Source organism: Stegodyphus dumicola, chromosome X2, assembly GCF_044657685.1.
Source record: "Stegodyphus dumicola isolate Sdum_Otavi_A_Nest chromosome X2, ASM4465768v1".
Lineage (NCBI taxonomy): Eukaryota > Metazoa > Arthropoda > Arachnida > Araneae > Eresidae > Stegodyphus > Stegodyphus dumicola.
In genome coordinates, this window is record NC_140781.1 from 19,809,721 (window position 1) to 19,822,870 (window position 13,150).

Sequence of the window (13,150 nt, forward strand, 5' to 3'; positions counted from 1 at the left end):
ATTTTAAAATAAGTAAATCATTTTAAATGTGTTATAAGGTATTTCTCCCGCATTCTCAGCATGTGTTTGTGGTGTAGTGGTCAGCACACTCGGCGCATATTGGAGAGGTCCGTGCTTCGAGTCCCGGCGAAGGCGCTGCTCATTTTTCAAGTCTCCCAGCATCAAAAACACCTAATGTTTCACAGTGTCATGAATTAATAGGTTAAAAAATGACTAGTAAAAGAGAAAAATTAGCTCACTAATACCATAGGTGATTAAGGTATTGCTGAACCTAGCTAATTCTGCCCCAGTTTCGAAGAAAGACACCAGGGTAGAGGTCCGAGAATTTCTCACCTCTCTTCCATAAGGCATTTTATTTCGTAGCAGGAGACGGGGAAAATGTTCTTTGATTTCGCCGTGATTGAAACTCTGGGTCCTTCGATTGTTAGCCGGACGTGCTTTCCAATTACACAACGAGGCCTTGCTTCAAGGCGTGAGAAAATGGCCTTACATTCTTCCCCACTTAAAGTGCGTCTGAAGAGGAGGGGACCCATTCGCTACTGGCAGTGATGGATTCATCAGCTTTTAGTAGTTCGGGCGCCACAGTATAGACATTCAAAATTTGTCAGAATTCACTATGCTTTCGCCGGGACTGGAATTTCAGACCTCACGATGTTAGCCGGACGCACTTTCCAATTACACCACGAAAGCCACGGTATGTGTGCAGGAAATCTTATTGAAATATATAGCAAATTTTAATTGTAGTGTACCATTAGTGAAATGTGTAAGATGAACCGGTTCCTTTACAAAATCCGTTAGGCCTTTCAAAGCAGATAACACAAAAAAATCAGTTATGCCTTCGAGATTCCAATTCCGGATCCTACGATTGCTAATCGGAAGCTCTACTTGCACCACAAGGATACGCAATGAAGAAGGCAAAAAATTCCTCAAATATTAACAGTTTCGATTCTTGCATTAATATTCTGTGCCTTCGAAATTGCATTGCTGCGCACTGCCGGAATCTAGTTTCCTGTTTCCCTTTTCGAACTGTTTTACAAGCGGTACATATATGTATGAAACATGCTTTTTTTTGTGAATTTTTTCAAGGTAGTTTAATATTTTTAACTTCCGGTGTCTGTGCATTCCTGGAGAAAAGCTTACCACCTTCCTTGCCAAGAAATACACATTATAAATTCCGAAATGTAAAATTTATTGAAAAATTGTGACTAGTTAGATTTGTATTTGCATATAATTGCTGTTTGTATTTGTGTATGATTATTTATAACGTTTGGAAACGTTTATTACAGATGATAAACGTTTATTACAAATGATTCATTTTTAAAATAATTTAAACATGCTTTCTATACTACGTTGCAAGTCTGTTGTTGCTACGAGAACTGGCATGATATATGTAAATCGTAGCAGGAAGTCTTTTTAAAGATTTCTACTTTTTCTAAAGATTCATTCTTCAACAGATAAAAAATAAGATGTGCTTATAAAATCATTTTGCTAAATTTTTCATATATAACTATAATTCACTTTGCCTAACTCTTTTTTGTCCATTGAGAATGTATATAATAATATATTATATATTTATTATATATGATCTTAATATATTACATATACAATAAGATTATATACAATAAACAATATAGGATTACAGTGAGTAATTTGTATTTTCAGGGAAATACCGCATTGCTAAAATGATCTCGCTGGATACATTTTTCTTTGTGTAAGATATATAACACGTCTAGATATGTTCTAAGCAATAGTATCCCTCTAGTGCATATAAAATACTAGATATGCTGCGTTTAGTAAAAAACGTCATGCCTAGTAGAGTACTATTTGCAATGTATCCATTTGTTTTTAATAAAACATTAATGCGAAAATCGAAAACATTTCATTCCGCAGAGTTCCCCTTTCACAACAATGCTTATATCTACCCGGAAATATCGTAAATACACCAATCATCTGATCTGCCCAGTTTTATCTTAAAGAAAAGTTATCACCAGTAACTTATCTCGACTTTATTTTATCGTCACATTAGCAAGATTATTGATCTTTTCTTCTGACATGTTTCTCTTCCAGACAGAAATATTTAACGATTTGATTTTGTTTCTTTAGGTCTTCGCTACAGTTGCTGGACCAAGAGTACCAGGGCCAGCTGTGGATGCGACTAGACCAATGGCGTGGGCACGCAAGAGGATGGAGTGCCAGCAATAAAAAATTCCAGTGAACTGATCTGAACTGAGTTGGACATTTGGATGCTATTACATTTCCTTGTGTGCTCTTTACACACTTCACAATGAGTTCAAGAGCCAGTACACCTAAACGATGGCTGTGGGTCACTTTCTTCTTCTTCACCTGCATTGTAGCGAAGGTGAATTGTGAAAAAGAATACAACATTTCTGATCTCTATGGACCAATCAAATGTCGGGAGGGACTTATTTTGCCTGTGTGGTGCCCGCAGGAAAACCTTAGCAGGGGGGACATTGTTGCACGTGGAATAGTTTATTTCGTCGCTCTAGCCTACTTATTTGTTGGAGTCTCTATAGTTGCCGATCGATTTATGGCATCAATCGAAGTTATTACATCGAAAGAAAAAGAAGTTGTTATCAAAAAACCAAATGGGGAAACTCAAAACATTAGTGTAAGGATATGGAATGAAACTGTTTCTAATCTGACACTCATGGCATTAGGATCCTCTGCTCCTGAAATTCTGCTATCAATTATTGAGGTATATGCCCAAGATTTCGAAGCTGGAGAGCTCGGTCCTGGTACAATCGTAGGCAGTGCCGCTTTTAACATGTTTGTCATTATTGGAATTTGTGTCTGGTCTGTACCAACTACAGAAAACAGAAAAATCAAGCATCTCAGAGTGTTTTTCGTTACCATGACTTGGAGTGTCTTCGCGTACATTTGGTTGTATCTCATCTTGACTCTCTTTTCTCCAGGTGTCATTGACGTTTGGGAAGGTCTAGTTACATTTATGTTTTTCCCGGCTACGGTTTTAACAGCATATATAGCGGATCGGCAGTTCTTGATTTATAAATACATGACAAAAAAGTACCATATGAATAAAAGGAACGTAATAGTCGGAGGTGAAGGTGGAGAGGATTTGGAAATGGGCATGACAAAGACAAATCATTTACCGGATGGAAATGTAAAAAACTACGAAGAAGAACAAAGTGATGATATCCGAGAATTTGAAGAACATCGCATGCAGTACATTCAGATATTGCGTGAGTTGCGTCGAAAACATCCTGATGCTACTATGGAAGATATTGAAATGATGGCAAGAGAGGAAATTTTAGACCGAGGTCCCAAAAGTCGAGCTTATTATCGAATACAGGCAACTCGAAAACTTATGGGAGGAGCGAATCTCATGAAGAGGAAGCTAGAAAAGATCGAAAAAAAAGATGATGATGAAGCGAAAGAAGAAAGGCCTAAAGTTGTAAGCTTGTTCTTTGACCCCGGTCATTACACTGTCATGGAAAACGTGGGAGAATTTGCTGTCACTGTCTGCCGCGACGGTAATCTTTCAGAAGCGGTGGCCGTTGATTATCGAACAGAAGATGGTACTGCCAATGCCGGATCGGATTACGAAGAGGCTGAGGGTACTCTTATCTTTGGTCCAGGAGAAACTCAGAAGCAGTTCTTCATAACTGTCATTGACGACGATGTGTTTGAAGAAGACGAACATTTCTACGTAAGGCTTTTAAATCCGCGATATACAATCGATAAAATGGAGTCGCGGATGCCAGTTGAATTGGCCACTCCATTTTTGGCTACAGTTATGATTTTGGACGATGACCATGCAGGAATTTTCCTCTTCCCTGAAACTGAAGTGGAAGTAAGTGAATCTGTAGGTGAATATGCACTGAAAGTCAACAGATTCAGTGGAGCAAGAGGGCGAGTTATTCTACCTTTCCGCACTGTAGAAGGGACAGCAAAGCCAGGTGTGGAGTACGAGCATATGGAGGGCGAACTAATTTTCGAAAACAACGAGACATCGTAAGTACAGATTTCAGTACTCATTCTATATGCATAAATAAGATAATTAAAAAGTTTCAAAGATTATACATGATATTTAAATTAAATTTTCTTTAACTGCGGTTGGAGAGATACTTGTGGGAACTAAGTGTGAAAGGAAATGAGACAGGAGCGACTGGAAATAAATATTACATTCGATTTGTAATTGATATGCTAAATATGTATATATTTCAATTACATAATAGAAAGTAATTACCGTACCTGGCACATTCATGCATTTAAAAATATTATAAAAATAAATTACGATTTAAATTGTAATACAAATACTTTATAATTAGAACTTATATACAAATACACTATAATTAAAATTAAAATGCTCTTGGAAATCTGTAAAGCTTATCTGTTTCTTTTTTGTAATTATATTATTATAAACAGCCTAAATCGGAAACGCTGTGTCTGTTTGTTGAGATTGCAGCCTAAGTAAGTCTTTTGCGAAGTGTTTTGATGCTAAAGTCCAACATGAGGTTTAAACAATAGCTGGCAGTATGTCAGAAATACTTTCCTTTTATATTTAACACTTCATTTTATCTTCTTCTTGCCCCTGCATCTACTTAGTACACTTAGCGTTTTTATCTAATATATCTGCATTGCACTGCGAATTAAAACACAGAAAGCAATGTACCCTTATAATAAAAAGCATTTTTAATTTTTCTTAGAAAATAATTTATCAGCAAGAATATTCGGTTTTAATTATAAAGCTATCAACTTAAGCTGTTTCTTATACATAAGAAAACAATCACCCTTTCCTTTAAGTCTGTTTTTCAAATAATAAGCATTTCTTTATGGTGGTGTACTCTGGCAAATGTTATGCTTTGAATTCAACTACAGGATGACAATTATTTGAGCTTTTGCGCTTTACGTTTTATAACTAGTGCAAAATTTGCCTAAGTAGGAAGGAACATATAAAAAGTTATATATCACAATATTTGCAAAATTTATGTCTTTAAAATTAAAAATGCCGAAACATGAATCTTTTCGTCATTTAAAATATTTTTGTAACTGGAAGTATATGTTTACGATCAGAGGTTGCAAAAATAAAGTAAGATTTTCGTGCATATGGTGCATGTATGCGAACAAATGACACATATATCCGAAATTAATGTGTTTATTGCAGGGTGGTTTACATAAGCAAAATTGAATAATTCAAAAAGTTTTAGTACACCTGTAAGTGCCATGCGCTTTTTTTAGCTGGGGCTATATTTAAGCGATACCTTCTCTCATTCTACACGTTCAAAAGTATCATTGGTGTATCATTGCTGTTGTAATTCGGGTACGCAATTTGACAGCATTGGCCACAGGCATTTAATACACTCATTCTTTCACAAACATCCGCAGAAAGCAGATATCAAGTCCGCCTAGGACCAGTCTTCCCGCCAAACAAATCTTTTTAAGTATTTTTTTCCAGCTACGTAGAAAACAATGAAATAAACGCAATGATTTAGGATACATGTTTAGTTCTTTTTTCATAAATTGTTCCTGAACACCCCGTTCATGAGAGCAGTGTTCAGGATAGGAACATGTCTATAAAAATGAGTATACGGCCTTATTTTCACAACCGCTGGTCCTAGACAAGCTTTCCCAGATACTAAATTGTTTTAAATAAGGCAAATATTCATGTTTCATTACTTTTAAAATTAAAAAATCAGAATTACAAAATTTGAATTCTTTTACTGTTCCCCCCCCCGGTCTCTGTAATTATATTTATTAAGAGCTTAAATTCATTCTAAGAAATGAAAAACCAAAACCCTTTGACTGGTGTACAATAAAAATTAATCTAGATATTTAGGTTTACTGTTTGAGATCATTTATGCTGAACATTCTGTGTTCGCACATAAGCTGAAGAGCCAAGTATTTAAATTTATATGTATCTAAAAAGTAAATATTAATTTAGAAAAATGTCTGTGATATTAATAGATTAAGTAGAACAAATTGTTGTATAATAGTTTTGATTAAGGCAATTTTTCTCGGGAAAAGAAGAATTTATTCACAGAATCTTACAGAATCCGACGTTTAAAAAACAATGGTTAGCATCAATATTGGCATATAGCCAACATGTAACATCATTTGCATAAATTTAAAAAATGAAAATATTTTCTCCTACAATAACATTTTTATATGACTTTTGTATGATTACGTTTTTAAAGTAACAAAACTACAGGTGAATATTATTAACATATTTTATCAAATAAATTAATTGCGTAAAAATGCGTACAAAATATGAGTTAAAAAATGTTACACACGAGTAAATCACAAAGGAATATCACTGAATGATATTAAAAGTGAAAAATCCAACTTCGGAGTTATTTAAATTTATCTTTAACCGAACCCTTAAAGGAAAGCCAAAAGATTGGTTTCTCGTGGTGAAAAATCTAAAAGTCTTCCATACTTGGAAATTAAATAATTTTTTTAAATTTCCATCGTACGGAAATGCAACTTTGTTTTCGTTTTAGATGTTCATATAAGGGTAAACTTCTAATAAATATCACCATCTGGATAATGCAAATTATTATATAAAACTATATGAAACAAAAGGCCATATAAAAAGTTAGATTTTTGAAAAATTGACTTTTACAATTCAGAAATGCCATAAGATGAATATTTGCTTCCTTTAAAACATTTTATAGATGGGACTGTATAATCTATGAATAATGTGTGCGAAAATGAAGGAAGAGTAAAATAACTTTTCCACAAAAGCTGATATAAAATTTTTATATATAATCTAAATATATTCAAATATCATTATTTGTAACGTATTATAAGTAGATGATGAACTGAGACGTCGTAATAAAATATAGTCTGGGTCTAATATTTTTCGGCTAGGGCATTTATTAATATAACGGCCTCCGTGCGTAGTAATACTCGTAAATTTTATCAGTTGTGTATCACTGATAGACGAAAGAACAATCATCCTCAAAAAGACCTCATAAACCAACAACAAAACAACGTGACTCAAATGTTTTTCCTTTTTTGAAAGAAATCTAAACTGGATTTCCTTAGGATCTGTTTGCAAAGTTTATCTTCAGTTTATGTCTGGATAATATTTTTTTTCTTTCATGCCTTCTTCCAATCTAGAAGTTTTACTCTGCCATGTAATACCTCACTAAAAACTGGTAACTTCGCTAAAATCTTAATTGGTCATGCCTTATAATTATTGTACCGTTTACGGACACGGTGTAGATAAGCCATATTACAAGCCTTCTATTTTCTCTTAAATATTTTTCTTTTATACTTTATTAGCCCATGAAAATGGTAATTTTTGTCTTTATAAAACTTCAAAACTTGTTTAAGTCTTTTTTTCTGTTTGTTAAACTCCTTTTTCTTGTAGCCCATTTTATTATACCTTTCAATTTTCATTTCATATCAGAATTTCTTAGTTTACGTTATACACATGTACTTGTATAATGACGAATAAATAAGATAAAATTCTAATAACTTGCAATATATCCTTAAGTCTCCTTTTTTTATTTTTGCCCACCAGCGGCCAGGCAGTAAAATCGGTGAACGCTGGTAGTTCCGAACTGGGTTTGATTCCAGGCGAACGACTGGCTGCATTGGCGTTTTCGAGGTTTTCTCCATGTGTAACATGTATACTAGCCAATTTCCCTTAAAATTCCTCTATGAAGGCATCTCTTCACTAAGGCAAATAACCCTGTGCGCTTTGCTATAATCTACCTAACCAAACTTTTTTTTTAACTTGGCTATTTCTCCTTTCAGAGCTAGGAGGTTCCAATGCCGTGAACGGGCTGGCTGCATGAGCGTTTTCGTGGTTTTCCCCATGTGTAACGTGTATATGAGCCAGTTTCCCTTAGAAAGTCCTCCACGAAGGCATCCCTCCCCTTAGGAAGATAGCCTTAGTGTACTTTGCCATAATTAAGTACACCACCACCACTTTTCAAAGCTAGAAATAGCAACACGTTTATAATATTTTTCCTGAATTACGTCGTTTTAAAATTAATCCTTGTCAAATGATTCTTATATAACGCCTATGAGGCATGTACATACGTACCAAAAAATATCTTTCAGTCAAAAATAATAATCAATTTTGAAGATTAAAACCTTGATTAACCAATGGGAATAATATAAAATTATAATTGAGTTATTCTTATTGTAATTCCTTGTAAAATCTAGTTTTAACATAAATTGCTATTAGACCTACTTGAAAGTCTGTTATCGACTTATCGCTAACAGACTTCCAAGATGAACATAACAGGGGAAGGGCATGAAAGTCCCTTTTGTTGGATTCATTTATTTACAGACGGCACAGTCTTTGTGCTTACCAACCCACTTGTGGTGATAAACTAATGATAATAGTAAACTAAATTAAATTTAAATATAAGCTGATAGTTCAAGACAACACAAATTAATTTAACCTATCAGATTGACACAAAACCCTACACCGGCGTGATATTAAACTTCGGCGGTAAGAACGCGAAGCCGAGATTCAGTATTCAAACTACTGGTAGGAACAACGTGCGCACTCAATAGCGAAACACGCTCTGATGAACCTTTTCGCTACTTCAGTTTAAATAGTCTCGTTCTCCCAAGCTCATTTATATCTTGGTGAAGAAACGCCAGAGAAAAAAGAAATGACAAAAAGTTTAACAAATTAAATAACTATTAATAAAAATAACATAACTCTAACAGCTTCCGTATTTAAATTTAGCCTACATTTTTTCTCCGTTATTCCATCCTGATAGACAGAAGTCGCCGCTTTTCTTGTTTAAATTAAACGCTTAATGTATAATAAAAATGTGCAGAGCACAAATTTAATTTATAGGCTTCTAATTCAGCAGAAGCTTAGATCAATGTTCTTTAGATACCATAAGACTGATAAGCAAGTTATTGCTCTAAGCTGAATCAAAGTTCTACGAAGATTAAAATAACCTTTTTATTAACTCTTTTTAGCAGAAGGCACCCCTTGTGCTACAAAACAAATCTCCGCCACTTGCGGTCAATTAAAATAACGTAAATGAAATTCATATTCAAGTAGCCCAGTCGGATTCTACAAAAACGGTCTACTTAATATAACCCAATTATTTGAAGGGTGCGTATTAAATTTGGGCCAGCGAAATGGTTAAAGTCGAAATAATCTTGACAGAGCTGGCGACATGACGTAACCTGCGAATGAGGCTGCCAAACCTCTAACTCTAAAACATTCAAATACTTAACATATAACTTTCATTCTAGTCGAGACTACAAAAAGGAGAAGTTTTGCTAAAGGTTCAAATAATAATAATTGTTTAATTACATAAAATCCTTAAAAAATTTCCAAGATTAAACTCGACGTTGTGCCGGTTCAGTTATGAAAAGTTTGCTTTAAGGAAGTTTTATCAAGTTTAAAATAATGTTCAATCGCCGACTGAAAACTTTATAAGGTATTTGCCTTCAGGGTGTAGTGGTCAGCACGCTCGGCGCATATTCGAGAGGCCCGTGGTTCGAATCTTGGCGAGGGCATCGCTCATTTTTCATCTCTCCTGCTTTCAAAAAATACCTAATGTCTCCCGAACTGAATAGAGTGTCGCCCGAACTGAATAGAGGTTGTGGATGATGATTCTTAACTACCAGGATTTATTAATTTAGAATTCAAACAACAAACAACAATCAAATAAAAACAACAAATACTAGAATTTGGCGATTGGGTTCTTTAAGCCCCATTCGCCCTTTAAAAGGGGGAGTATATAATATATTTCTTCCTCCTTCTTACCATGGCTTCGTGGTGTAGTGGTCAGTACACTCGGCGCGTAGTCAAGAGGTCCATGGTTCGATTCCCAATGAGGATACTGCTCATTTTTCATTCCTCCTGCTTCGAAATAACCTAATGCCTCTACAGCTTCTTTATATATAACACTTCTTTACACTTCTTTCTTCTTCTTCTTTCACCTTCATGCACCGGTTACATCAAGTCTTATGTCCATGTCAAAATATTCATTACATAAACATGCATAAGTACGGTACAGGACGAAACTGCCCCAGATATATGTGTGTGTGTGTGTTTGTGTTTCAAAATAAAATTCAACTTGAGTATGCATATTACCTCCTTTTTGTTTATTCCAATAAAAACCATTTTACACTTTTCTGAAGACTACTGCGTTTTTATTCTGCGTCTACTGCGTTATTATTTTTACTGCGTTATTATTATATGTTTTGTTTTCCATTCGAAAACATAATCAGTAAATCATAGAAAAGTTATCTTCTATTTCGCGGAGACATACTTTCCTGAACACAAAGTAAGCAAGGAGAATTATTTACTTATGCTTATGAACAACTACGTTAACTAAAAATAAGTATTTGTTAATAGAAGCGTTTCTTTCTATTTAAAAAAAAAACTTATTATTAAAACCTCCTACTTTTTAGAGTGATATAAATCCTAAGTTACTGCTCCGTAACTTGAGGTTTCAACTGACATGAAGTTTAGCCATGTCTGGTCTGCTTCCACGTTTTACGGTTGTTGCGTTACGTTGCTTAACTACAGCATTTAACTCACAGCCTGGATACTGATATTCCACGTAGCATAAGACTTTTGATTTATCCTCCAAACGCGTGCTCTCAGAGGTGTTGTTTTCCGAACCTCCGTAAGATCACTTATTTATCTTTAAAAGAGTAAATTTCATAATTAGCATAAAATGAGTTTTCGCCTTCACCTTTGCGTGCTCTCGTAGTGTAACTGGTAGCATGCTCGGCTGGTAATCAGTAAATCAGAACTTTTGAAACTCGGGACGGCATGTTTCATTGATCACGTTCCCTGACTTCGAAAGTTCTAAAAAAACTCTACAAGTGATGCCCGATTAGTTTAATAGTTTAAGGGGACTCGTACACCTTAAAACCCATAAGATTTTCGAATATGTGACTGTTGCAAGAATGAGGATAACTTATTTATTTAAAAAGCAATTACTTCCAACGTTTTTACAGATAACTACATAACATAACGGTTTTCTGAAATAGTGATCAGGAAGTTTGTGTTGCCACAAATATATTTATAATTTAATCCGCTTTTTGACAACATTTTTCGTCATGTTTCCACCTTGCGCGCACAGTTTAAAACATTCTGTTGCATAATTTAATTTTATATTTAATATACAGCTTTTAGAACATTTGGAAACTACTCTGAACCAAAAAATTCTAAGAATTTCATGTTAAATTTTTACTTTGTTTGGAGTCGAGTTTATAAAATGTATTTTATTAAAAAAAATCTGTAATGTTTTAGTCCATAAAATTTTTTAATATTAAAATATTCATCAGATTTTAGGTTCAGTTAAGTGCCCACCAGCGGCCGAGCGGTAAAATCGCTGAATACTGGTAGTTCGGTCCGAGGTTCGAATCCCGCGAACGGGCTGGCTGCATGGGCGTTTTCGTGGTTTTCTCCATGTGTAACGTGTATACGAGCCAGTTTCCCTTAGAAAGTCCTCCACGAAGGCATCCCTCCTCCTAGGCAGATAGGCTTCAAGGCTTTGCCATAATCACACACACACACATTAGGTTCAGTTAAAAGATAGGGTTCATATAAAGAATTCCATCGAATTTCAAGTATGTACCATTAGCCGTTTTTAAAATATCGTGCGCGCAAGGTGGAAACGTGACGAAAAATTTTGTCACAAAGCGGATTAAATTACAAAAATATTTGGGGCAGCACAAAGTTTCTGATCACTATTTGAGAAAGCAGCTATATTATGTAGCCAGCTGTAAAAAGTTGGAAGTAATTGATTTTAAAATAAATAAAATATCCCAATTCTTGCAACAGTCACATATTCGAAGGGTGTCAAGGGGTCTAATGTGTATGAGCCACCTTAATTGCCCAAACCTGAGTTAGAAGACTGGGTGTTATCCGCAGTCAACTTTTAAGATGGGGAAGAGTATAAAAAATTTTCCTTTATCTACTGCGTATCTTTGTGGTGTAACTGATCGCATGTCCAGCTAGCATAGCTGATTTCTTCACATTTCTTGCACCAAAAATTCTAACTCTCTGCAGTTGCATCCCACGAAAACGTGGAAAATGATTATACGGCTGGCTGGAATTCGTTCCACTCTTCCCATTTCCCTGGTAATTTTGGAATTTTCGCCTTTTCCACTGAGTGTTCTCGTGTTGTAATTGGTAGTATGACCAGCTGGCAGGCAACGAATATGTAGTTTGAATCCGTGAGATGTTATAGTTAACTTATAAGGTATTTCTCCCGCCTTCTTAGCATACCTTCATAGTGTAGTGGTCTGCACGCTGGGCGCGTATTCCAGATGTCCGTAGTTCGATTCCCGGCGAAGGCGTTGTTCATTTTTCAAGTCTCTAGCTTCCAAAAAACTACCTAATGTCCCTACAAAATTTTTATTTTTCGTAGCTCCAAATAGATATCTAACAGTTTTATAAACTGAGAAATTAAAAGGACTTTTTAATATATATATATATTGCATTATGGCCTTTTTAATAATTTATATCTTATAATAGTATTTCTAACTGGTATAATTTATGATGCATCTAATTCATGCGATATATAATTTATCTAATTAATAATTTTCATAAATAAATTCACTCTTTCTTCAATCAATGAAAATTATTACTATTAACGCTATTAATCACGCATCCCAGTACAGAAGTAACTTTTGCGCGCCACCTACGTAACAAAGATTTTTATTTACATATTGCTTTATCAGTTACGTAGAGCGTTAAACATAGAAAATTAGCCAAATATCCAAGAAATATTTTACGGTGACCTTTTGCGGTTTGGTGTGAGCCTGTATCTAAATGAGCCCCTTTTTCACTAAATACAGAGCCCCGAAAGTATAACATATTATATTTCTGATATCCCACATAAAGAATATTTTCCACTATTATTCAAATTAAATTTGTTTTCTAAAGCCTTTGATACTTTAAGTAGGCAACATAAAACTTAATTTTTTATAACTTCATTTTTAACATGTTTTGTTTAATATCAAGTGTTAGAAATAGCACTGCATTTGACAGCAAGATGGAAACGCTTGCTAAAATTTCTTGTGACTAAAGTTTACTACACATTTAAGAGAAAATGAAAGAGATTTCTAGTAGGCGGCAGTTACACTATTAATTCCAAAGCTAACGAAACCAAGCGTAAAATAATCTGATTAAGGAAAGAAATATTAATTTTAATAAATC

General features: G+C 34.6%; 1 protein-coding gene across 5 annotated transcripts in view; it reads left to right on the plus strand.

Moving 5' to 3' along the window:
• The window catches only part of LOC118188525 (sodium/calcium exchanger 3-like), a 347,952-nt gene that overhangs the window by 229,077 nt on the left and 105,725 nt on the right, over positions 1–13,150 (plus strand). For all 5 annotated transcript variants that reach the window (XM_085809570.1, XM_085809568.1, XM_085809571.1 and 2 more), the window contains one exon: positions 2,104–3,993. In XM_085809570.1, coding sequence (XP_085665696.1) covers positions 2,285–3,993 — 1,709 coding nt within the window. In that variant the 5' untranslated portion in view covers positions 2,104–2,284. The remainder of the gene's footprint in view (positions 1–2,103; positions 3,994–13,150) is intronic.